The sequence below is a fragment of the Tinamus guttatus genome, unplaced genomic scaffold, assembly GCF_059628265.1.
Source record: "Tinamus guttatus ecotype Peru unplaced genomic scaffold, ASM5962826v1 Tinamus_guttatus_pri_ptg000083l, whole genome shotgun sequence".
NCBI classification, from domain to species: domain Eukaryota; kingdom Metazoa; phylum Chordata; class Aves; order Tinamiformes; family Tinamidae; genus Tinamus; species Tinamus guttatus.
This window is the reverse complement of record NW_028288617.1, coordinates 763,918-787,973: the sequence shown is the minus strand read 5'-3', so window position 1 is coordinate 787,973 and position 24,056 is coordinate 763,918. Positions and strand designations below refer to the sequence as shown.

The 24,056-nt window shown below is 38.1% G+C and overlaps 1 protein-coding gene across 4 annotated transcripts in view; it reads left to right on the top strand.

Moving 5' to 3' along the window:
* Nucleotides 1-24,056, top strand: part of GLRA2 (glycine receptor alpha 2) — a 120,977-nt gene that overhangs the window by 86,871 nt on the left and 10,050 nt on the right. For 3 of the 4 annotated variants that reach the window (XM_010215785.2, XM_010215783.2, XM_088520209.1), the window contains exon 8: nucleotides 5,333-5,482. In XM_010215785.2, the coding sequence (XP_010214087.1) occupies nucleotides 5,333-5,482 (150 nt within the window). Of the gene's footprint in view, nucleotides 1-5,332; nucleotides 5,483-7,406; nucleotides 7,527-24,056 lie in introns of all 4 variants that reach the window. The other variant, XM_088520210.1, reaches the window with a different exon arrangement.

Sequence of the window (24,056 nt, the reverse complement as noted above, 5' to 3'; positions counted from 1 at the left end):
GAATTTTGTCACATCTGGTCCCTGATCACAAATTTTGCCTGTGAACATCTTTGTAAATACTTTAACTCCTTGGACATCTTTAAAGAAATGCCTTTGAATGAATTAAAAACAAACCATAAATGTCTGCCATGGCTTCAATACAGCCAGCATTTAGTTCTGCATCAGCAGTGGGTGGAAGGTTTAGCAACTCATGACTTGGCAGGACCAGCAATAGAAATAGAGCAAAAAATTCTGGATGAATAGTTTATTCACCAGAAAAGTCAATTTGGGATAACTAGGGCAATTTGTGAGTCTCTGCTGAGTTTGGTAGAAAAAAAAAATGGTGCACCTATGAGGAAGTTATCAGAATTTTTAATTAAATAATTCTTGGTTAGTTCTTGTTTTGTTTGAAATGTGCCCACATTTCATTTTAAAAATAGAAGATGAAATAAATATTTCTGAAAAAAGAAAGCGTTAAAAAAAAACTATTTTGGTTTGTGTATTCAAATAATCGAAGAATGTGTGCTTGCCACTTTCTCCTTTATTCATCCATCAAAGAATTCAATAGGCATGTTACTCTGAGGGTAGTTGCTTGGTTGCTGAGTGGGACATGCGGGACTTGATTTTAACCTGATTTCATCTCAAAAGCAAAGAAGGCCACCAGCCAGATCACTGCCTTTCCAGCCCACCTAGTGCTGTTGAAAGTGAGCAAACAGAGGACACTACAACTTCCACAGGGCTGGTTAGGTGATGAACTGCCTTCTGTCAAAATCTATCTATCTGGTCCATACATATTTTCCAGTAGCAGAATAATAGCTCTGATTATAGCATGAGTTTTTTTTCTTTTTCTTTTTTTTTTTCATTTTAATGTACATAAATCAAAGAATATGGACATTAAAATCCTGCCGAGACAAGTAAACATTTATCACAGCCTGGGAAATGATAGCTTTGGTAACTGTTCCCCTCCTCTTCCACTCCCCACCACCAGGGTTTCAACGCTGGACTGCTGGGCTGCCTGATAATACTACTTGCTGCAGTAAATGTAGTCATTACTTTCGTTCTTTATTAGTGTGTTGTAGTGGCTGCACTATAAATGTCACAGGGATGGCCTCAACATCTCCCTGCTACAAGCCAGTACTTGGCTTCTTCTCCATTCCTCCTTATTTCTGAAATGGGTATTCCACAGGCAGGTTAGCTGTGTCGTAGAGGACTTTTCCAGGTTTCCTAGGGATGAAGGAAACAACTGGGTGTGGAAGGGGGAGATCCCAACAATTACTGATGGTGCTGATGGTTTCCCCTCTGTAAGGTTTAATGTAGACAAGCATTTTGCAAATACCCTAAGTCCTCCTTTGATGTTCATTTTGAGGAATTTCGTTGAGTTCTTTGATGTTACAGCAATATTATATAGAGCACAAACCGCTCTTTTATTTAAACAGTGCACACAGCTAGCAGATTAGGAAATATATGAAGGGAAAGGAATTGCTTTGTCACATTTATTATGCTCATCTTTATCATACTTGGCTCCTGTTGAAGACAGACCTCACTGAAAAAAATTCCCTCATTTACTCACCCTAAAACATTTACAGAGCATCTGAATGTTTGATATAATTTAGAGTTTGATTGAGAGCAAGCCACTGCCTCTCAGAAAACTCCAAAATAAAACTCTAGAATGGAAGTTCTGCAACATGCAGTAAAACATAGAACAGTCAAGTTTTTTAAAGAAAAAAACTACAAGAACTGTTTAATATCCTTTCTTTAAGTGATAAAACTGACTGAGGCAGAAATTCCAAACACAAAGTAAATGGAGCAACTATACTATTGGGACTGTAAGCTCATCAGATAAAATTTTACAAGGTCTGCCTTTTAAAAAACAACCACCACTAATACTTCATTCTATACTTGATAGCTTGATAATGTTAACCTTGTATTTCTAGTGTTTTTGCAAATCTTGCATTCTGTCTGTAAGTGAAATTGTGGGAAAGATGTCAGTGCTCAGGTGACTGTATTATGGGGCAGTTTTATACAACTTTTGTCTGACGGTTAAAATTAATCAAAGATATTACCTAATATAAATGATTTGTGGGCCTTACCTAACCAATATAGACCCATACAAAACAGATATCTGTTTGCTGTGTCACACAGCAGCATTTTACACTCAAAATTTGATATGTAAAGTTTTGCTGTGGAGTGCAAAAGAGAGATAAACACCTAGGAATAAGATCCACAAAGCAGCCTGCAGAGTGGAGAGTCTCCTGTGGAGATAAGGGAGAAATGCTGAGTTGCTCCTGAGAAAGGGCGATGTCAGTGATATAAGAGCCAGATTTTCTCTTAAAACACAGGAAGAAGCTGCAGCATCTGGTAGGCAAGAGGTTATAGCGCTCATCTGAAATGTGCAGATCAAAACGAAACCTTTTCTGTGCTCATGTCACTGAGTAAATCGCTCAGCCACCATGAAATACTCTGTGATAGGGCTTCCTCAACCTCTGCCTGTGCTCGGGACACAGACAGTAAGAACCACTTTATATTCCAGTGGTTAAGATTCCCATCTAGGAAGGGGAGGCTGTGTGCCAAGTCCCCAACTCAATGCATTTTTAAGTGTTTTCATACAAAGTGGAACAGCTTCCGCAGGAGAGGTGGTTAAGAGAGGTCTGCTTCAGAACAGTCTAGAATCTGGTGCAAGTGGACGTTTTGTGGGTAAAAGAAGGCACAGGTGAATATCAGCTAAGGCAGAGATGGACCCTGACAGACTGTGAAATCCACTATTGCCCTAATTTGTACTTGTTTTAGCTCTTGTGGGTTTGGTGCAGTAGATGTGAGTAGTTTTCCATGCATTGGGGTGGCTAGAAAAAAAATCCTATTTTCAGAAAGTTGCACAGGTTTTTAGATTTTAAGCAACATAATTCTCTGTATTTAATGGAGATACCATAGTAAAATTACATAAAATGATTTGAAAATGAAGGGATCAGCTGTCACTCACTGCAGCACTTTCGCATTTATTTATTTTTAATGTGTTGTTGGAAGCAATCACCTTCTGTTTGCTCATTTAAAGCTGTGCCATGGCATGAGAATGGCTCAACGATAAAACAAGCTAGGTACCTGCCAAGCATATTGTGTTCCTCTGATTCCAGCCCAGTAGGCTGGAGTTAAAATAATCCAGCTGGCTCAGCGACTGTGTGAAGGCCATTTGTGACAGCACTGTGTAAGTGGCAGCAAGGCTAACTCAGGGCTTTGGTTATTATTTTGCCCTTGGTGCTTTCAGCACGCTAGGACAGGACTTGCACAGTCAGAAATGCTGATTCTTGTGGCTTCAGCTTTGTGCTTTGTGCTGTTTCTGGCAGCACATTCCAGCTGTTTGTGCATGTCTAATATGACTCCTATGGGCGTTTGTAAAGGAAAACAAGCTGCCCCTTAAAAGAAGGTAACAAGCAATCTATACTCAGCTCCGTTTTACAGAAATTACAGTGGCTTTATTCCATCTGTATCCCAGCTTGTGGCACATCATCTGGGGCACTGCAGAGTTTTCAACTGGGTTTTACGGACACTCTGTAAAGGTGTAACTTGTTAAATTTTACTATATGAGAGACAGAAATGCATCCCTGCTGTATGTCTAATTTGAAAGAATGAATTCATAGCCTCACCTGCTAAATGCTTCTCTTCTGTCTCAGGTGAGGTATGTTGCATTTTGGGCATGGCAGTGGGCATGGCAGTGCAGAGCTGGAGTAGAGTCTCAGCTACAGAAATGTATGATTCTCCTTGGAAAAGACATGCTCCCTGCTGAATGCTGTATGTGCCAAGCAGCAGTACTCAGCTCCTCAGAAACTCCCTGCTTGAGGTTCAGGACCTGCAGAATAGAGTTTGTGTCATTTCTGGCAGTGTTTAAATGCTACTTCCCCTGCTCATATTATTTGCTGGAGCACAGAGGGTAGTATAGTCCATTTTATGACAATAACAACAAAAAGCTCTAAAAACTTTGAAAGCTGATGGTGTTTAAATACCTAGCGAACAGGTGCAAACCCTCCTGACACAGGCATGCTTCCCATCAATGATGTGAAGCGGTTGTCACTTCCATACAAGCACGATGTGTGTAAGTATCCCGGGATAGAGGTTGTCCAGGGAGGAGACTTGGGCCCACTAAACATCAGAACATCAGTTTCACAGCACATCCCTTTCTGCTTCCCTTTCAGACCAATGTATGTTTTATCTGCATTGAAAGGTATTGCATAGAGGGTATTATTCAACCATTACACACCTGTTTGCTGTAATTTTTCAGGGCTTTGGGTGTGATTCATTTTGCCTGGCCGTAAACACAAGATTCATTTGTGTGGTGGCAGTGTCCTCTGAGGAGCCCTAGGGAACCTGAGACATCTCCAGAGATCTTGCTAACATTATACTGGACTTTTGTGCACTTGTGGACTAGCAAATGGAGGCTAGGTACCTAAGGCAGCAGTAGATTATGCTTTTACTTAGACAACCACAAAAAGACCCTTGTGTTTACATTGAGATGTAATACCTGGTCAACAAAAGAGAAAATTTGCCTGTATATAAAATCTTTGCTTAAAAAAATTAAGACTATAAGGAAAGGCAAAGCACAAGCACAGCTGTGAAGGACAATGTACCTTTGACATGAATAATGTGCAGCTCATTAACTGACTACTGTTTAGCCTACTGTGCGAGTAATAGCATAAAAAGCCTTATAACATTATAGCCTTGGAATACACCCGATTTTATAGTGGACTAGTCAGTTCAAATCAGAATGTGTTTTTATTATATAAAAGACATCTGATATTTGGATATTTGTAATTATAATATCTATGAAGGTGTATTTTTACTATAGAATTATTGTAAAGGGCAAGAAGCTATGAGGGAATGTTGAATAACATATACACGAGGTTATGTAAACCGATGGGATACTAAGCCCTGAGTTTACTTTAGGATTATGGTTACTAAACATAGCTAAATAGTGAATATGGTAACTAGCTCATAAGAGATTGAAGTCTGTAACTATAGCTTTTTCAGGGTTCTTTTCCAATATGCGTTGTTTCTTGCCCTATCTCCGTATTCTTTCTGATAAGTTGTGATTGTGACTATAAGACCATTTATATTTTGTTGGAATTAATTTTAATTCTTTTGTCAAAGAGAATAAATCATAATTAGCATTTTTTTTGTGAATACATGTTTCCATTAATAGTTTGATTATTTTACTTGTTATAAATCAACAAGCTAACAAACAAAAAAGAACAACTGGAACAACTGGAATTCAAGCTATTCAGAAATGTGTTTATTTTTCAAGCAAATATCTTCCGTTTTTGAAGGAGTCTGGAATAATAACATATTGTGTCCTATTTCATTCTAGGTCTCCTATGTAAAAGCTATTGACATCTGGATGGCTGTGTGCCTTCTCTTTGTCTTTGCTGCGTTGCTGGAATATGCAGCAGTCAACTTTGTTTCACGGCAGCACAAGGAGTTTCTGAGACTTCGAAGAAGGCAAAGAAGACAAAACAAGGTACAGTTGCTCTTTACTTAGTGTGCCTGAGTTTGCCCTGACAACATGCCCACAGTCTGATTTCTCACCTCAGTTCTTCTTTCTCTTGAACGAAAGTCTCGACTTAAGGTTTCCTTTGAGTGATTTAATGCTTGACAGAAAGCTGAAAACTGGCTATTGGGTTTATTTGCAGCTCACTGACCTTATCAATAAATGTCAATAGATTGGCCACTGATTCTGAGATTTTTATTCTCTCTCTCTAATTCCTCAGGCAGATGTACCTTATTACCTATTCCAGGCCAGACTGCTGTTAGATTTTCTTTTGGTCCCCAAATGTTATGCTATTGTGGGTTATCAACTAGCAGATAAGGTACAGTTGGAAGCAGCAATGTAGATGATAGTGTACCAATATATTTCTTTGACATCATCCAAACCTGATGGCATCAGCCCATGTTTGAGACCTGTTTTTTCTTCCTAGCTAGTCACGTTAAACTGGGAAATTCCTTAGGAGAGCCCATTGCGGGAGTGACCAACCATTCTGCCCTCACTTGAAAGTCATCAATGACTGGGGTCATTCCCAGCTTAAAACAACACACGAGATCAAAAAACGGAGAGTAGGAAACTTTCCTCTCTGTATTGCACTGTTTCACAGTTTATTATTGATCCTAGCCAAAAATTGTTAACAAAAGGACGCTCTGTGAGTATCATTATCAGATCATTTTATACCAGTGCCTGAAATGTAGAAGAGAGGCTTCTTTTTACCCTGAATGTCAGTCTATAAATATTTTAAGAAGTCTTTCCTCATTTTTTATTTGGTAAACTAAAAGACAAAAATAGACATTAAACTGAATTATAGTCAAGTTATGATAATTCCTGCAGCTATAAAAACTTTACATTATTCATCCTTCCCGCTGTCACAGGTTTTCTGTATCAGTAGAAACATCCAGGTTTACCACTGCCTGTGAACATTTACTAGGTAAAATAAATATTTGCTTGCATTTGCTGGGTAAAATAAATATTCAGTTGAGCAGCACAAGAGTTCTACGCAGCAAATAATGGGTTCCTTTACAAGAGGGATGACAACAATGGCACAGGGCGTTTTTGTTTTGATGTGTCTGTCTAATAAATGTTCTGTAGCTAATGTATTATTTGATGGATGCCCTGGGAATCCAGCACTGTCCTCTGGCTTTATGTTATTTTTGGGTGAGTTGAGGTTCCCGTTAAGATTAGATTACCAGAGAGAACAGAAAGGCTTGCCAGTCATAGGCACATACACCAGATGTGCTGCCACCGGATGCCTTTGTTTCCACGAGCAGCAGAGCAGCAGTAGAAACTGCTCTATTTGGCCTGCAATTTCAGTTTCAGAGACGGGGTTTTCTTTAGAGGTGAACGAGTTGGTAAGACACCACTGTTTGTAAGGATCCGTGATGGCCTTGACATTATTAAAAAAATGATGAAGCTTTGACCCACAGAAACTGACACTCATCTGCTGTGGGAATGATCTGTTGACTATTAGAACAAGATTTTTTTTTTTATAAAAAAGCACCAGAAGACCTGCATTCATCCAAACCTTGTACATGGCTTCTATACAAAATGGGAAAAGCCCTAATTAAATACAAGGATATAATCTGTTGGAGTATGAGATGGCTACCCATGAGCACAGGCTTGCTTTCACTTTCCTATAAATCTGGATGCTCACTATTCAAAATAGGGAATAATGTTGCTAAAACCGTTTTTTTATGATGTGGTGTCTGCATTGCTTTACTTGAAGTTGCTTCCCGTGATTATCTTGGTTTATTTTGTCTTGAAAGTGAACCACATGGTTTTGCATGATGGTCTTCTCTAACTGAGCATTCTTCTCTTTGCGTGTTGTATGTGTTGTTCTGTTATCATTGTGCTATGCCCATTTTTGCTGCTGCTGTCTATGCTGACAATCTGGGGACAGGCACAGGCTGTGGCTGTTGGGAATGAAAGCGTCGAGTCCGTGCGGCGCATGAATGGCTTGCGGAGCAAAGAGTCATCAGCGCACGGGACAGTGAATCAGATCGGCAATTCAAGTTTGAGGGTAAAACTGTCGTGAGAAAGAGAAAGCAAGAGAGAATTTCAGTATTTGCAATGATGTCATGAATCATTAGAATGGATGATATTCATGACATCACTAGTAACCTCTTGTATTCTCTTTGCTAAATGTCACCACAAAATATACAGTACTGTCCCCAGCATGAACAGCAGTTTCATGTTATATCTTCCTTTGGGTCCATCTTTATGCTTGCTTTTTTGTTTCCATGACTGGACTGTGCCATTCCCATTCCAAACGTCCTAAGGAAAGCGCATGTGTATTTTGTAGCCTAGTCCTATAATAAGTGTAGAGTGAGCAGGACAGAAGCGAAGAAAATGTCTTGAGACAGGAAATCCTGCGTCGTCTCATCTTTCAAATGAGAGCATGCCAACAAAATTATAATAAATATTTAATTGGTATGATACGTATTCCTGAACCATCAACATGCAGTGTTCCTTCTCATCATGTCATGAACCCTGTTTAGTGAAGAAAGAATACCTATGAATCCAAAATATATTCTTTGGCTTCATTCTACTTGTCCGATAAGAGCCATGGGACTGAAATCTTTTACACAGTGTAATGCATAGGAAATGTGAAGCAATAGCATAGCAGCTGATAGATCCAGATTGCAGGTGAGTAGTGAAGATAAGCAAATCAGTGTTGTAGACAGAAATGGGCCTGGTGAACAGCTCTCTACTTGTTACTAGTTGCTGGAAAATGAAATTTGTTCATTTAAATAAAATGAGACAAGAACTTAAATCTTTCAGAAGCTGATTCCCAAAACAAACACATTGCTTGAGCAGCTTTTGAACTGTAATATGCCTCTCACCAAGCTCGGTAAAAAGTTTTGTGACTGTAAGATACAAATGATTTCAGGGAATTTGCTGTGCTATGAAGGAAATTGTTCTCTTTCAGAATCAAAGTAGTAAAATTACACAGTTCCTGTTAAACAGAAAAATTAGGATAGAAGGTTTGCAATATGATAAACTGCTGACTTACAGAGACGTGATATCAAACAGTGGAAGAGAGCCTTTATTTATGGAGCCTTTTTAATGCAGAAATAGTCATACTTACACATATACCAAACCAGATATAGCAACTGCCAGGAATTGCCAGGGTCTCTTTAGAGGAGGCAACCAATAAGACCATGCTGCTGCTTGGCAGCTGACATCATGGAGCTGCAAACCAGTCCAAGTAAGTATTCAGTGTTGCATATGTCATCGATCACTTAGAGGCAGGAGTCCAGCTTAGGTGCATGTAAGGACCTAAGGACCTACCTAAGAAAAGTCTGGAATGATCTCTCTTTTATGTTTATAGACTGTATATACAGCTAGGATGGTGCACATGCCAAGACTCTGAATTTTACTGCAGAGTCCCGGGAGCTGGAGCTCCAATGGTGTTGAATTCTTCTAGAGGACTCCCAGCACAGAAAGCAGTTTGTGCTTGAGAGGTGAAGAGAGGAGACAGACTAGGTCAAGGTTATGTCTGTGTTTCCCTTGCCCATATATTCAGCCTGCAAAGGCACAGGTCTGGGGAGGGATGCTATCACAGCACCAGCTCAGTACTTTTCTGCTCAGATCTGCCTGCTGAGAGGAACATAGGCTGTAGTGCCAGAGGAGACTCACAAGCAAGGAGCTTGACTTGCTTATAGCAGTAGAAATTTGCAGTGAATGCACATTCAATAATCACAGCCAAGAGGACGGAGTGGAAAAGAGGATGATTGAATATTTATACTGCCTCATTCAATTCTAATTTGGGGAGGCAAAATAAGAAATAAAGCACATCTGGCCAAAATACCTGTATTAAGTTGATCTACAGATCAAGGAAAAGAGTCCTTTCAGTTTTGTAAGTCCACATCTCTGTCACTACTTTCATTATTGGCACTGCTGGATTTTGTTCTTCTCAATGTGGCAGTCATGAGAGTACTGCATGAAAGCAGGAGAAACATGAACCTGTCAGATCTCTTAAGCTAAAAGTCAGACCCAATAAAATAGTGGTTAATGTTTCTTTAGGAAGGCTTAGACTGTGCTGCTGATGGTCCAAACATTGAATTTACAGCTGAACCATTGACCTGTCACTGCATTATGGAAGATTGCACTATCAGGACCTTTTGCAACCTTTTAAACAAAACAAAATCCTACTTCCTCAGCTAATCAGCTCTTCAACCCATCTGCATTCCCCAAGCAGTTTCTGTTAGAGATAGTATTCAGTGCTTGTCTTAAAGATTTGTGTAGCCTTCCTGCACACAGTGGAATACATCCAACAGTAGCAGTACTTCTCTGATGAGTGAAATGGTTGCCTATTTATTATATATCATGCTCTGCTCCCTTTTGTACAGACAGAGTATAGTCTGTAGAAGCCAAGGGCCCAATGGTATTGAGGATATAGTACAGTTTCATTACATTAATATTTAAATTTGAAATGTGATTTCTAATAATCAAATGACATTTGCTTATTTTTCAAAATTATGGCATTCAAGGGAGACAGTAAACTCTGATTACATAGATTCTCATCCTTTTTGAAACAGTAATTATTATGTAACATGATCACTACTCAAAATGAGTCACAGTACAACAATACTCATACCAGCATCTCAAAGATGACTTACCAGCCCCCTGGTCCTAAATTATTTCTGTGATAGCCAAGAATAGGCATCAATTTTGGCATTGTTAGAGTTAAAAGTGATACCTTCTATAGCTTGAACAAAAAAACATGCAGCTGGAGACTGCAACACTGTCACAGATTCTAATTCCATGTGCAGGGGGCACAGAGCAATACAAATAATAATGCTACGTCCTGTTGGTTTCACATGCATGCAGATTAGCAAAGGGAGGCACAAATGGTGCTTTCAAATGAAGGAGCTGGTAGTGAGACTGAATGATTACAGCAGAAAAGATAACTCTACTTCGTAAAGATGGAAACATTTCCTGGAACAGTTTAGAGAACTGCTGTTCTCTGGGGGAGCTGTCAGCGGAGAGACAGATGCCTGAAGTGTCCAAACAAAATCATTTTGACTGTCAAAATGATAAAATATTTGCATCCTTAAAAAGTAGAAGAGATACTCTTTGAGTAACACTGCTTTTCAAAGGACGTCTCTGCCATTTTGAGCATATTGAGATCCCTCTGTCAGACCTCCAAACAATTTTCTAAGACTTCCTAGACTTTCGTGTTGCAAAAGGCAGTGCCTTTAGCCTGTCTTCCCCTTTAAAACACTTGGTACTACTGTCCCCAATGGAAATTTTTATACGCTAACATCCACGTGTACAGTGCTTGGCAGTGTAAAGCACAGTTTGCGTTACGTAACCTGCCGCATCATGTGAATAATGGAAGTGCTCAAGGAAAACCCTTTTTGCTGTGCTATTTTTGGTACTCACAGATCAAGCCCAAGCACATGAGTTTCATTGTGAAAAATAGGAATCCAGGCTGAATGGCTTTCTCTCTCTCTCTCCCCTTACTTAACGGATTAAACACAGGGTAGATTCTGTTATAGATAAACACCCTCAAGATATCGTGGTAATTTTAATTTCTGCAGGGCAAACTGCATTAGCACTTTTATGTAATGACACTGAAAAATCTAGAAGAAGAGAAATATATCAAAATGATCATTTAGCTTGACATTATAGTTGGATATACTACAGTATAGAGTTGGATATACAGGCATTGAACCTATCGGACAGTAGACAGGGACAATGAATTTGTGCGTGTTACTAAGTCACCCTGTGATTTCGTGTCCTTGCTTGCTTTTAAATTGTGCCTATGAATGGGATAGGAATGGGTTTAGTTAACTCTTAATTGTTAATTATCTAGTCTTGTTATAAAGGCTTTAAACATTTAAACACAGAAACAAATAATTTCAAACTAGAAAAATGTTGCAATAGAAGATATATGTCTAGATCTAAACTTAAATCTAGAGTCACATAAGAATGAGAAGAGTCTTAAAAACAGAAAGTATGAAAAGAAGCAGATCGGGCATGGGGGTGGCATATAAGCAATGGATTAAAAGACATAATAACAGCAATCTGTCCAGGTGGCCCAGAGTAGATGAGAGAATAGAGATACAGCAGCAACTAGAAACAGAGAAAGTAGGAGGAATGAAGTTACTAAGCTTCTTGGAAAAACAAGTTTTAAACAGAAAAACAAACACAGACAAAGAAATAGTGGAAAACATTTTTTTTAATAATATACTGTTTGCAAGGGTTGCAAAAAACAAACAAGCAAACAACAACAGCAACAAAACAAACAGAGGTAAAGCTTTACTCATGATATTATTGGAGGAAGGGAGCTAAGATTAAAACTCAAAGCACAGGAGTATCTGTATTTGATGTGTATTATCATCTCAGACACAGTAAGATGACAGATTGTGTATTGTTTTTCACCTCAAACCAGAAAACAGAAGAGAAAGTGGATAGTCACATTTCAAGGGAGAAAATATTGGAAACCAAATAAAAAGTTGGGCACATTAAAGATTCTGTAATTACAGGCAGAGTAGTTTGTGGAAAATGTAATATCAGTTTGCAGGAGAGATTATTGAAACAGCCTAATGGTTGAGAAACACCTCCAAATATCAAATGCTTCATATCTAAACATTATTGAAAGATGGAACAGGACAAATAAATAGCTGGAATCCAGGTGCTAGAGAATGGCAGAGTAGCCTGGAGAACAAAATTCATAATTCTGTAAAAAAAAAAAGAAAGAAAAAAAAAAGAAAAAAAGTTTAGATTAGAGATAGTGAAAACCAGAGTGGTAGAGAATTGACAAGTTATCTAGCCTGCAAAATTTGTGAACCATCATATCCGCTGAATCAGAAAGACTCCATGGTTCAGTACATGGCAGGAGAGTCATCTTTGTGTACCAAGGATCTGTCATCATCCAAACCACAGTAAATTCATTATTATTAATTTTAAATAAAAACATGCTACCCTGTATTTTTAGAGAAGGAAAAAAAAAATGCTAACTGTGCGGTCAACAAGGGTTACCTATCTAATGAGCGTGGTGATTTATCTGGCCACCTTGAAGCTGTTTCTCCATGTTCCTGAAGTTACCACTTCTCAGGCAGATACCAACCACTGAGACACACTGTTTCAGGAACATATAATGCATCCATATTTTTACTAAAAACATTATTGAAGCTTTAGAAGATAAAGCACAGGAAGGTAAGGTTTCATTCAAAAGAATCATAACTAGTACAACACAGATTAATGTGTGAAAAGAAGGCACAGAAAATCAAACTGTAGGAACCAGGCACCATATCAAAGCACCAAACAGGACATGATGCAGTATGATGACTCAAGCTGACCACCTTCCAAATACCATAGCAAATTACAACTTTATATAAAGTAAGATATGAGCAGAATGTAGGCCACAGAACAGTATATCTGGGATCTGGGACTGTAAAATGACTATACTCCATCACCTTGGGACAGGTAGAACTAGAGAAAAAAAGCTAGAAGGTGTATCTGAGAAAGTTTGTTTTGTTTTTGTTTTGGTTTAGTTGGTAGTGTTACTTCTGCCTTAGAAGCTCAGAGTCCTCCCTTGTACCTACCCATCATGCTGCGCATGAAACAATCAGTTCTAACCTGACAAGCCTTGGGGACTGAAGTTTGCACTTCACTTGAGTGAGTTTGTCCTGGTAGTTACTCATGAACAGCAGGAAATATGCCAGAAATGAAGTCTGCAGTTTTCCAGCTCATGAAAGGTGCTCTCCAGCTGGGTGCAAATGTCTCATTTTTTATTATACTTAGGGGAGAGTGCAAACTGAAAATAGGGCAGAGGAAGCTAAAAAAAGCCAGGAAGGCATGTTCTTATTTTTGGCGCTTTAAAGCAAAAAGAAGTAGCTTTTCAAGAAACACATGCTAGAGGCACAAACTTGTGTTTTCTAGACTGTTTTTGAAATTCATGATTTTTTTGTTGAATCTGTTCTGTGTTCTCTTATTTCATGAATAGATCTGACGAAAACGCTCTTGAATACAAATTTCATCCACAAAAATGAAGATGAGGGACTTCAGGATGACTACATTTGACCTAAAATGTCCCTGCTCAAGACTCCAGAAAAAGAGGGAAAAGTCAGTGTAACCCCAAGGCTTAGCCCTTTTTGTCTTAGGCTCCATAAAAAGTCAAGGAAACGACTTTGTCCAAAATTTTTCTCCTCAGTTCCTGCCACGTAGGTGGTGTATCTTTACTTGTTGTCATCCAATAAGCCCCTGACCTTAGGGTTTCTCACTGTAGTCATGGTCTATCCCTCTGCACTGTGAAGGAGTGAAGAGACCTGGGAGAAAGACAATTTCTGAGCCCACATTGCAAGGGGTTCTTCAAGGCATTTCATATCAGCTCTGAGATCTGCTCTGAGTTTTGTTTTCAACAACTTAGTTTTTCAGCATGCATAAATATAAATTAGTATTTCTGCAAGAGAAATGAAAGGATAGCACTCTTAGAGCCAAGCATAATACGGGCTGAGAATATCAGCTGTATCAATGTATTTCAACTCCAACTTGCAACAGTGCTAGTCCTGCATATCTCCAGAGATACCACACCAGTTGTATCAAATTACATAGTAAATTGGTGAGATGGGCAAGTGTTCAGTAGGATCCATGAAATGCATATTTACATCTGACCCAATTAATCCCGTTCTCCACAGGGGAAAGAAGCTGCTATTTGAAAGTAATTAATTGTGAAGCATTCTGTAATGATGTTGTCCAAATGACATTGTGCAAAACCAAATTGTATTAACTAGACTGTTGAAACCTCATGCTGTCTGAAGGTCTGAAAAAGCTTCATGTGTTCCAGTGAAATCCACTTTTTGTAGTGCTTTTAAAAATGTGGTGTTAAAGCCATTTGTTTCTCTCTGATTTTTCTTTCCAGAAGGCAAACAATGTTGTTTTGTAATTCTTCTTCAAGTTTACAGCCATTGCTTATAACAAAACGACCAATCAAAGCCTGATTCTGATACCTTTAGTTTGATTTATTGATTAATGATAATCAAATGTTAGTTCATTTAATCGGCTGCTAGAAAAAGATGTTATTTAGTATGAATATGGATATCCATGTTCGGATATTTCTCTTGGGTTAGCAGATTTCAAAGGTAGGTAACTGCCTGGAGTATCTCTCATCCTTTCTAGCAAAATTTTTCCAAGTTAATCCAAATACTCTCCGTTAACTTATGCCAGGTTTATTATTTCATTTCCCTGGAGGATTCTCTCTTCTAATATGGTTTGTCTCAATTGTCAGGTTGACAGAAAAGATGTATACAACAGATACTCTTCCAAAAACCAAGCTATTGCCATATTTGCTGTTAGGGTTTTGCAAAGCACATTCCTTATGGAATTCCTTATGGCAGGTTGGTGAGCCTGCAACTGCCACAGCACTTCTCATATGAAATTCAAGAAAGGGCATTTTTTTGTGTTTATAGGTATTTACAATGACATGCAGGTATATTCACGTGTTCTGAAAAATATTTTGTGCTCTTGCTTAGTAATTTTCCCACCTTATCCAGGCTGCACCCCCATTTTCTATAACCTTCCAGGAGCTTTCGCAAAAGATAATTGCCTTTCTTCCAAGCTGGCCTTTAATTTGGCAGTTATTTTATTTTATTTTATTTTTTTAATAGGTCCTCTCATAAGCATCGGTGTATGTGCATGTATGTGTATGCCTAAGGTGAAAAAGCAGAAGAGAAACCTAATTTTGAAATTAGTCTCCCTACATTACCTTTGGACTGTCACTCCCACATAGATCATCTTCCTTCTCTTGCTCTTGTCTTCTTTGTAATATCCATTTCCCCCCAAACTCTCATATTCTGGGATGTCCTGCCATGCCTAGTCTTCAGTTTTTCAGATTGTATTAATTCTATCTTTCTCTCAGTCTCTTACATTTGAGTATGATGCTTTTCACTCCAGGCAGTCTCATCAATATTTCTAACAATGATTTCCATTGAAAAAAAAAAAAAAAGGATCTATTATTTCTTATTTGTTTTCTGCCTTTAGAGTTACTTCTCTGTGTAACACTTTTAGTTACTTCTCAACTTTTTCTTCGGTGTGAGCTTGGTTGCTCTCCTACCCCATTTCCAGATCTGTTTTTTGGCTTCACACTGGTCAGTAGGTTTGCATGTAGCATTTGTTTTGAGCTTCACCTTTTTCCTGACAAGAGTTAGCCTACTTGACAGAGATCTTGCAAAAGTGGATACGACCTGCCAAACTGCTAAATAAGAGAGTAGAAACAATAGCATTTTATTATAGATGTCATATTGTGCTTGAAAACAATTTCTTTAATAATGCATACAGAACAGGCAGAAAAATATAATACTGGATTTAGATTCTTGTTTTCAGATCTCACATCTTAGGTAAAATGAGCTTATAACCCATTTAAACTAAACATATTGCATGACAGTTAATGGCAGAGGGTTTTGATAGGAACTTTTCTTTTGGCTGCTATCCAAACTTGGAAGTCAAAGCGTTAACTTTGAAATTCTTGGGAGAGCTGTTAAACAATTATTTGTGTCTCCTCACTGTGAGGAGCTCCATTCAGAGACCATTAAAAACGGGAAAGGCTCGGTTGTGTTAGCCCAAGGTTGGTCTAGCCCAGGAAGCTCTCTGTGGCTGCTGCCAATGGAGGAGGCTCAGAGAAGAAGGAAAGAGGAGTGCAAATTTACAGCAAAGTCTTCAATATATTCCTCTCGGCTCCAGGAATTTTAAATCCAAGGGCTTCCTGAGCCAGAGGTGGTATTTTTGTGATTCTAGCCTTTGCTATTTACATAGAAAACCCTCAGTTCCATGTAATAATTTATGAAGTATTTAATGTTTTTCTTATATTGGTTATGAGTAGTTTCCATCAGCTCCTCAGCACTGCTGAACTGGGGATACATATGGTCACTGGCACAGCTAGGAATTCACACTGAGTGAAAACAGAGCAAAAAAGGAAAGCAGAGCTGAGGGAGAAAAGAGGATAATTAATTCTGTAAAGGATTTTCAGTATTTATATTTTCTTTGCTCACTTGATATATTTGCAGTCATACAAAAGAATAAGCAATAGTAGGAAGAATGTTAGCATATTTAAGGACTTCACTCTAAGCCAGCTTCAGCCTGCCACTTCTGATTTATCAGATGGTGGTGAGGGGGCTGTTGGTGGTCTTTAAAGCTTGCAAGCAAGGAAGAAAAGTGGAAGGCACCATAGTACAAAATGAGCACTCAAAGTTATAGCCTGTTATTTATTTGGCTGTAAAACAAGTAACAGTTTGTGGCAACACTGCACGAGGGGGTCCGCATTTTTAAAGATTATTTTCTTCCATAATTAAAAATTTATCATGAAACATTCTTCTATGTCAGTTCTGCTGTACCCAAGCTTCACCTTTCATGTAGACTTCAGCAACTGATTAGCTAGCTGTTGCAGTTCTCTTTTTATATGTTTTCAAGCACTGCCATTTGTTCCTTATTTTGGAGATGTCCTAGATTTTTCTGTCATGAGCTACAGAGGAGTCAGTTCTATGTTTTTCACTAATGGGTTGGTCTTTTATTATTCTGCCCTTGTTGCTACTTGTGCTGGATGTTCATGTGGTGGAGAAATAAACTGTACTTTTTCACAGAGACCAATGGGACTATGGGAAAAGAGTAATAAAATCTCCAAAGACGATAGCTTTCCACAGGCACAGAATATGTTGCTCTCTTGCAGTAAATACAGACTTTTTTTTCAAGTTTGCACAAAGGATGTTTTTCTCCAAACACATGACAGCTCTTTTAAGATGGGGATGCCTGTTTATGTTGTCTGTCTCTTCTTTTCTCTTTGATCTTTCTTCACTTTCCCTTGGGGCTTATATTGTGTTATTTTGTCGTAAATATAATCTCAGGGAATTTTTTTTTGATATGTGAAGACTGATGATTTTTTCGTCCTTTATTGTGGTTCTGCACTCTCTCTTTGATGAGTTATCTTGTGTGCATTTGCGTAGCTTGGGTTGAATAACAGATTTATATCATGATGAAGGATTTTTTCATGAGATACCATATTTGATCTTAAGAACTGTTATTTCACAAGTATTTCAAACTGCATATGGTGCTAATACATTGTTTCATTGCACGTGGCAGGGCATCCCAACCAAAGTGTTCTAAGCACTTCTCGCTGCCTAACCTGACTCTCATGAGAAGTCTGCCAAATATTTACCTCCTTTAACTACGAAGCAAGAATTTGCTATTCTGTAGTAAGGTCTTATTCAGCAGGTGGGAGATAGGAAGGGATTCTGAGAGGCTTACTGCACTGTACTTCATATGTAGCTAAGGGCTGCCTTAACCCAAGACAGACATCCGTGCTCCCAAAGCACTGTGTCTCAGCTGGCTCATTCACCAGCCCAAGGTGGAATGTGAATTCTGCCCTTTCTTTATCCACAAGTCCTTCCCCTCTTGTCTTCCCTATCAAGGTGAAGATAATTTAGGAATTGGTACCAGCCTAAGAATTTTTATTTCCAGGAGACTTCAAAGCTTCAAAGCAGAGAGGCTTAGACTTTAGCCTCTTTGCGTTTATAAAGCGTTACAATGCAGAAAAAGCTGTTTGACCTGGCAAGTTATTGATTTCTATCCCATTCTTCAAACTACAAACACAGAATCATGGGACTGTGGAAAACAGGAGCAGAAGAATGGTGTAGCCTGCATCAGGTAGCACATTGAGAGATTCACAATTGCTGGAAATGCTAATCAGTGCTCTTAAACAGTTCCTTCTGTAATGTGCCCAATATATCATGAGCGAGTTTTACAGAGATTTGTGAGGGACTGTTCCTCAGGGACCTGAATTATATCTCTTTGTGGATGTGCTGACCTGGAGTTGAGTATTTCTGATTTACATCCTGTAATTCTTCTTGACTTGCAAGTACTCTTGGAACAAAGGTCACTGAAAAAGACTCTGAACAATTATTTACCATTCTGGACAGGAATAGCAATAGGCTCTTTCTATCCTAGGGCTCTTTGGTTCCTCTCCCTTTTGTGGCAGCACAGGTTATACAGCAACAGATACCAAAATACAGTTACAATAGTTTGTATGGTTCTAATTTGTGCCATTCTCCTATTGAGTTGTCTGTTTTCCAAGTCTTTGCTCTTGTCTTTTCTTAGCCCTGAGGACAGCCCTAACACCTGTAACACCTTTTAAAGGTTCCTCCTAATTTTAACTTCCACCTGAACTGAGGAAGCATTTTTTCAACATTGTAAATGAGGATTCTGGATTAATTTAATATTTACTTTTGACAAGGATATAAAACTCATATACCATGATGCAATCTTAAAACAACCTGCCTGAGCAATTAGCTCAGCAATCAGCCAATTACAAACTGTATAATAGAAGAGCAGTGATGTGGATTAAGGTGTATAATGATTTTCTTTATTTAATAGGAAAAGTACACAAAATTTTAATTACAATCAGGAAATTCGACATTTACTGCTACTGTTCATTACTAGTGTCACATCTGTGGTTTGACAAGGAATGACCATGCAAATCAAGATGAGAAAACTGGCAGATAGAAGGGCAGTAACTGCTACATGTTGGACCTTGCAAGAGCACACGCATCCGAAATGAATGAGTGCGGATTATTGAATTTCTATATGAAGAGTTGACAAGTTAGACAAACAGCAGCCATATATTATCTGCGATGGCAAAAAGATTGTATCATTTATAACCTTTGAAGCAACAGGAAAACTGAATGCAACATCATCTTATAATGATCTAAGAGAGAACTGTCTCTCTTTTTTCTTTCTCCCTGGTTATATATAGCTGTTAGAGAAGACCCTGCCGAGCAGAAAATGGAGCATATGATCAAGGGCAGTCCAGTGAGTCAATTTACTGACTAATACTGTACATTATCATGTCAAATATATAGTGCCAGCAGTATGAACAATAATGAAGCTTAGTTTCTTTCCTCATAAATTGAAATGAAGATGTGATTGGAATTGTCACACTTGGATATATTAGCCAGACTCTCTTAATCATCCTAAACAAATTGCCTTATTCCTTATACTAACATTTACTTTATGAACCTTTTCAAGACAAGGGAACTGAAACCATCTATTATAAGAATCTATTTAAAATACCCTACACCCACTTATCCCCTCAGGTGATGGCTCAGTGGTCTACCACTTTGAAATACCTGCTTCCTTCAGATTCAAAGAAAGAATAAGAGCCTTTTATCCTTCTGGAAGGAAATCATTCAGTGCAATGACATGTAGAGGCACTCTAAATGAATGAGTTGTGATGCTCTGTAAATAGTCCAGCCATGATGCTGACTGTAAAAAAAAAGACCAGTGGAAAGCCCAAATAACCATTGAAAGGAGACTTTCATAGCCTAGTGCTCTATCTTCTCATGCCTTAGAGACCTCAAGGATCACTTCTGAGGAGAGGAACATTGGCAATATCGTGCTTGCTCAGTGGTTCTTGTTTTATTATTTTTATTTTCTTTCCAAATCACATGAAGAAAATACGTTTCTTTACGGTATTGATCAATAAGGTGCTTATCTTCTGTAATGTCAAGTTGAATGACAGCTGAACAGAATGTGCTGTTAATAGCAAATTTTCTTTTCTAGTAAAACTGCCACTAAATACAGAAGGGCACCATTCTAATTTAGGTGTATAATATCAGGATTCTTGTATAACTCTCGTGTCCAGACACCATGTGAAAGTCTGTCCACCTTTTGGCTTGTTAAAACATGTTCTTAATATTCCAGTCAGATTTGAATGAACAAAAACTTAGTGAAATAAGAATTGAATCGGCAAGTCACTGCCATTCCTTTAGGGACAAGAAGAACACATAATCAATTTTACTGATTTCTAAACAACCTGTTCTAAGCAGAGACCTGAGAGTAATTGGTGACACGTATGCCGACGGCTGAAAAGAAGTCACAAAGACCAAATACTGCTTATCTGTTAAGCCCAATTTCCTGTGGGTAGTGTGTAAACTAATACATAAATTATCACAATGTTATAAATTTAGCATGTATAAGAAAAAGCAGATGGTATTTCTGTTAACAGACACGCCATTGGAGTATTCAAGAAGTATGCCAAGTCCTTAATCTATTACTATATGCATACATTACCAGTTACTGAGTTTTCAGTAGATTAGAACAATGTGTAGCATCCATGACTGACAACTCTTTTTTCCTGAGCTTTCAACTTAGAATAAAAGCAAAATGCGGCTTTCTGATTTTGCAGCATTTACTGTGTTCATTTTCCAGAAGCCCTAATAAATGCAATATAAACCTGATTGGTTCATGTTGTAAGTTCTGGGCAGTCAGAACAAAGACACAAAAGCTCTGTGGACCAATATGCTCTGCAAGAACTCCAGTTTTCCATGCCAGCAGCAGGGCAGGGTGCATATAATGAATGGTAGTCCAAATGGATAGTGATACACTTCAAAATGCTTTGGGCTTCTGGAAGCACTTTGAGCAATTAGAAGCTCTGTGGGCATTAAAATGGAAAGTGACGTTTTATTTTTAAAAAAGAAAAAAGAGAGAGAAAAACATATAAAAAATAAAGGTTCCTAAAAATTAGAATAACCCCCTCAGTTCAGAACCAGTCTTGACAAGGTAGAAAAGAATACTCTCTTTTTTATGATTTTCCTTTTCTTTAAAAGAATGGAAATTAGTTGCAAATAGCTGAAGGGGGTGAGAGCAGATATGAGCTGATGAAGAAACTGAATTTTGCAAAGAGAAGATGGAGGTCACAGATTTGGAAATCAGTGAGGAAGCAACAAGACAAAAGCAGAACTGGAGTTAGTGAGGCAAAATTTGCTATACAAAAAACTAGGAAAGGAGTCACGAAGAGCAGAGACAGATGCAGGAGAAGGAGGCAAGGAGTAGAAGAGCCTGAGAGCAGCTATTGAATACTTACCAATTCCTTAATTGATTTGGATGTGTTTCACATCAGCGGTTATAAGACTCCACTTGGGTTCTCAGCTTGGGGTATACAAATCAGATTAATGTTCACTCAGTGTTAGTGCACAGAGTGTGTGATATCCTTTGTAGAGTATTTAGGTTGTCCCCGAGCCCATCAAATTGTTCCGTCCTGGTAGAGCATCCCTGCCTGGTGCTACAGAGGCTACGGGGGGTCCAGTGAAGTAGAAACTTGCGCTGTTGTGTTTCTCTTGGCCTGGAGGAGGTTCTGCACTGCTTCATTCTTTGGCCAATTGGCATATTTACCGAGCATGAATATTCCCTAGGTGTTATTCCCTCACAAAAGTAGGCCTTCGAGGTCAGGTGGTCTTAGACCTTCTAAATTAGTCCTGATCTCTTTGGTATAGCTAAATGCATGCTTTTCCAGAGCTCCAGCACTGCCAACACTGATTTAGAGTTTATTACTCCAGAATACATAAAAGATGAAGTCCAAAATATGCACATTTTGGGCAGACATTTTGAAGTTTCTATTGTGCTCTTCTCACTAGATAAAATAATCAGACATTTCTTCTCTCCATTTTCCTTAACATTCTTGAGCAAGATTTGAGTTTAGACAGGTCTACATTTTCTGACCTCATTTTCATGGTTCTGCTTTTCTTTCTTTCTTTCTTTCTTTCTTTTTCTTTCTTTCTTTCTTTCTTTCTTTCTTTCTTTCTTTCTTTCTTTCTTTCTTTCTTTCTTTCTTTCTTTCTTTCTTTCTTTCTTTCTTTCTTTCTTTCTTTCTTTCTTTCTTTCTTTCTTTCTTTCTTTCTTTCTTTCTTTCTTTCTCTCTCTTTCTTTCTTTCTTTCTTTCTTTCTTTCTTTCTTTCTTTCTTTCTTTCTTTCTTTCTTTCTTTCTTTCTTTCTTTCTTTCTTTCTTTCTTTCTTTCTTTCTTTCTTTCTTTCTTTCTTTCTTTCTTTCTTTCTCTTTCTTTCTTTTAATGTGCTTTTCAACTTTTCTCGTATACTATCAAATCTATTGTTTCAGTTATCCTTCAATCAGTTTTGCCAAGTAATAATAGCTTACCACAAAGTGATCTGTTGCTTAGCTACTGGCCTGTCTGGGCAGATGGGTTTTCTGGACAGATGCCAAAACTCCACCAAAGTGTCTTCCGTGGACAGAGAGAATATTGAGAATGTTTAACAACCCTTTCTCAAGTGTCCATGCTTCTCACAGTTTTAGTCCCACCTGAAGGTGACAAGATAGTTCGCAGAAATGTTAGTGTTTTGAAAATATACTCATAATGGAGAATGAAGTTTGATAAATATTATGGAGAGATATATTTTATCTTAACAAGAATATACAAATTTTAACTAGGTAGATTTTGCCCTTAGGGAATCCCAGTGCATTAGATTACTAAACTAAGTAGGTACACACAAGAAAAACAGTTTGTGAGTATGCGTATATATATCTCTATCTTTCTGGCTTACAGATTTTTTGAGTATATATATTTGTATATGTATAATACAGTAGAAGAAAAACTATCAAACTCATTTTAAGTGAAATCTTATTTCATTTCTCCTGTTTGCATATTTCAAATGACCTTGTAGGATTTGTGGATTTATTACTTACCAGGTCAGGAAAAAAAAAATCTGTGTAAAGATTAGACCATCAAGTTGCTATATCATTGACTGCCATTGATTTTTACCTCATAATGAATGTTCATTTTGCAGTGAATAAATATCAGAACTTTATAGAATAATCCTTTATAGAAGCAAATCAAAATGAAAATACAACAGTGAATATGTGTAGTATCTCTCTGATACATTCAAAAGTCTGGATGTTTCTAAGATGCAATTTAATTTTAGAAACCAAGCCTGAAATGCAGGTATGTAGCGAATACTTTGTTTAACCCAATCACGCTTCAGAGCTATGTAAAAGCAGCTGGAGAAATCCAGATTGCAATCTTGGCTAAAAACAAAAACTAAACAGTATGCAAAGCTAGAAAGATAATTTGTGTAACAGGGAAATTAATGGGAAAACTAACAAGGAAAAAAAAACACTAATCCCAAAACCTTGCTTGTTCAAAGTCCTTTGTGAACAACTGTCAAATGGAAAAGGCATCGATTTATCAGTTGAGTTGTCTTCTTAAAAAGCACTTTTGAACTTTGCTTCAGAATACTCTAAGATTAGGCTGATACTCCAGACTATTTTTAGCCACAGAATTTGAATTATTAAGATAATTTGCAATATTTAATTTATTTTGTGCTGTATTTACATAAATCAAATCCATGAAGACTGCCTGAGGAAGCTCTGGTATTCTTTCTCTGGGTGTTCGTTGTTGGGGTAAATGATTTGAAAGAAAGAACCCATCTGTAGAGAAAAGAGTACAACCCTTTCCCTTCTCCTTTCCCTTTCTCCCTTCTTTTTTGGTATTTACCTTATAGATTTTGCTCAAAATCTCTTTAAATCCTTACCTTTGACCAAGAAAGAGTGGCACAGGGAGCTTTTAGAAGTCACTGTCTCACATCTTCTACCAGGACACACTGCATATTTGATCATTTCCCTTATGCTGCTGACACCTCACAGGCTCGTCTCCCGCGATTACTGCAAAGCAAGACTGTCACTTGTGAGGTATGCCAGGCAAGAGGTGTGCTAGGCAGCCTCTGCCCCCATAAATGTGAGTGGAGGGCTGTGAAGATGAAGGAG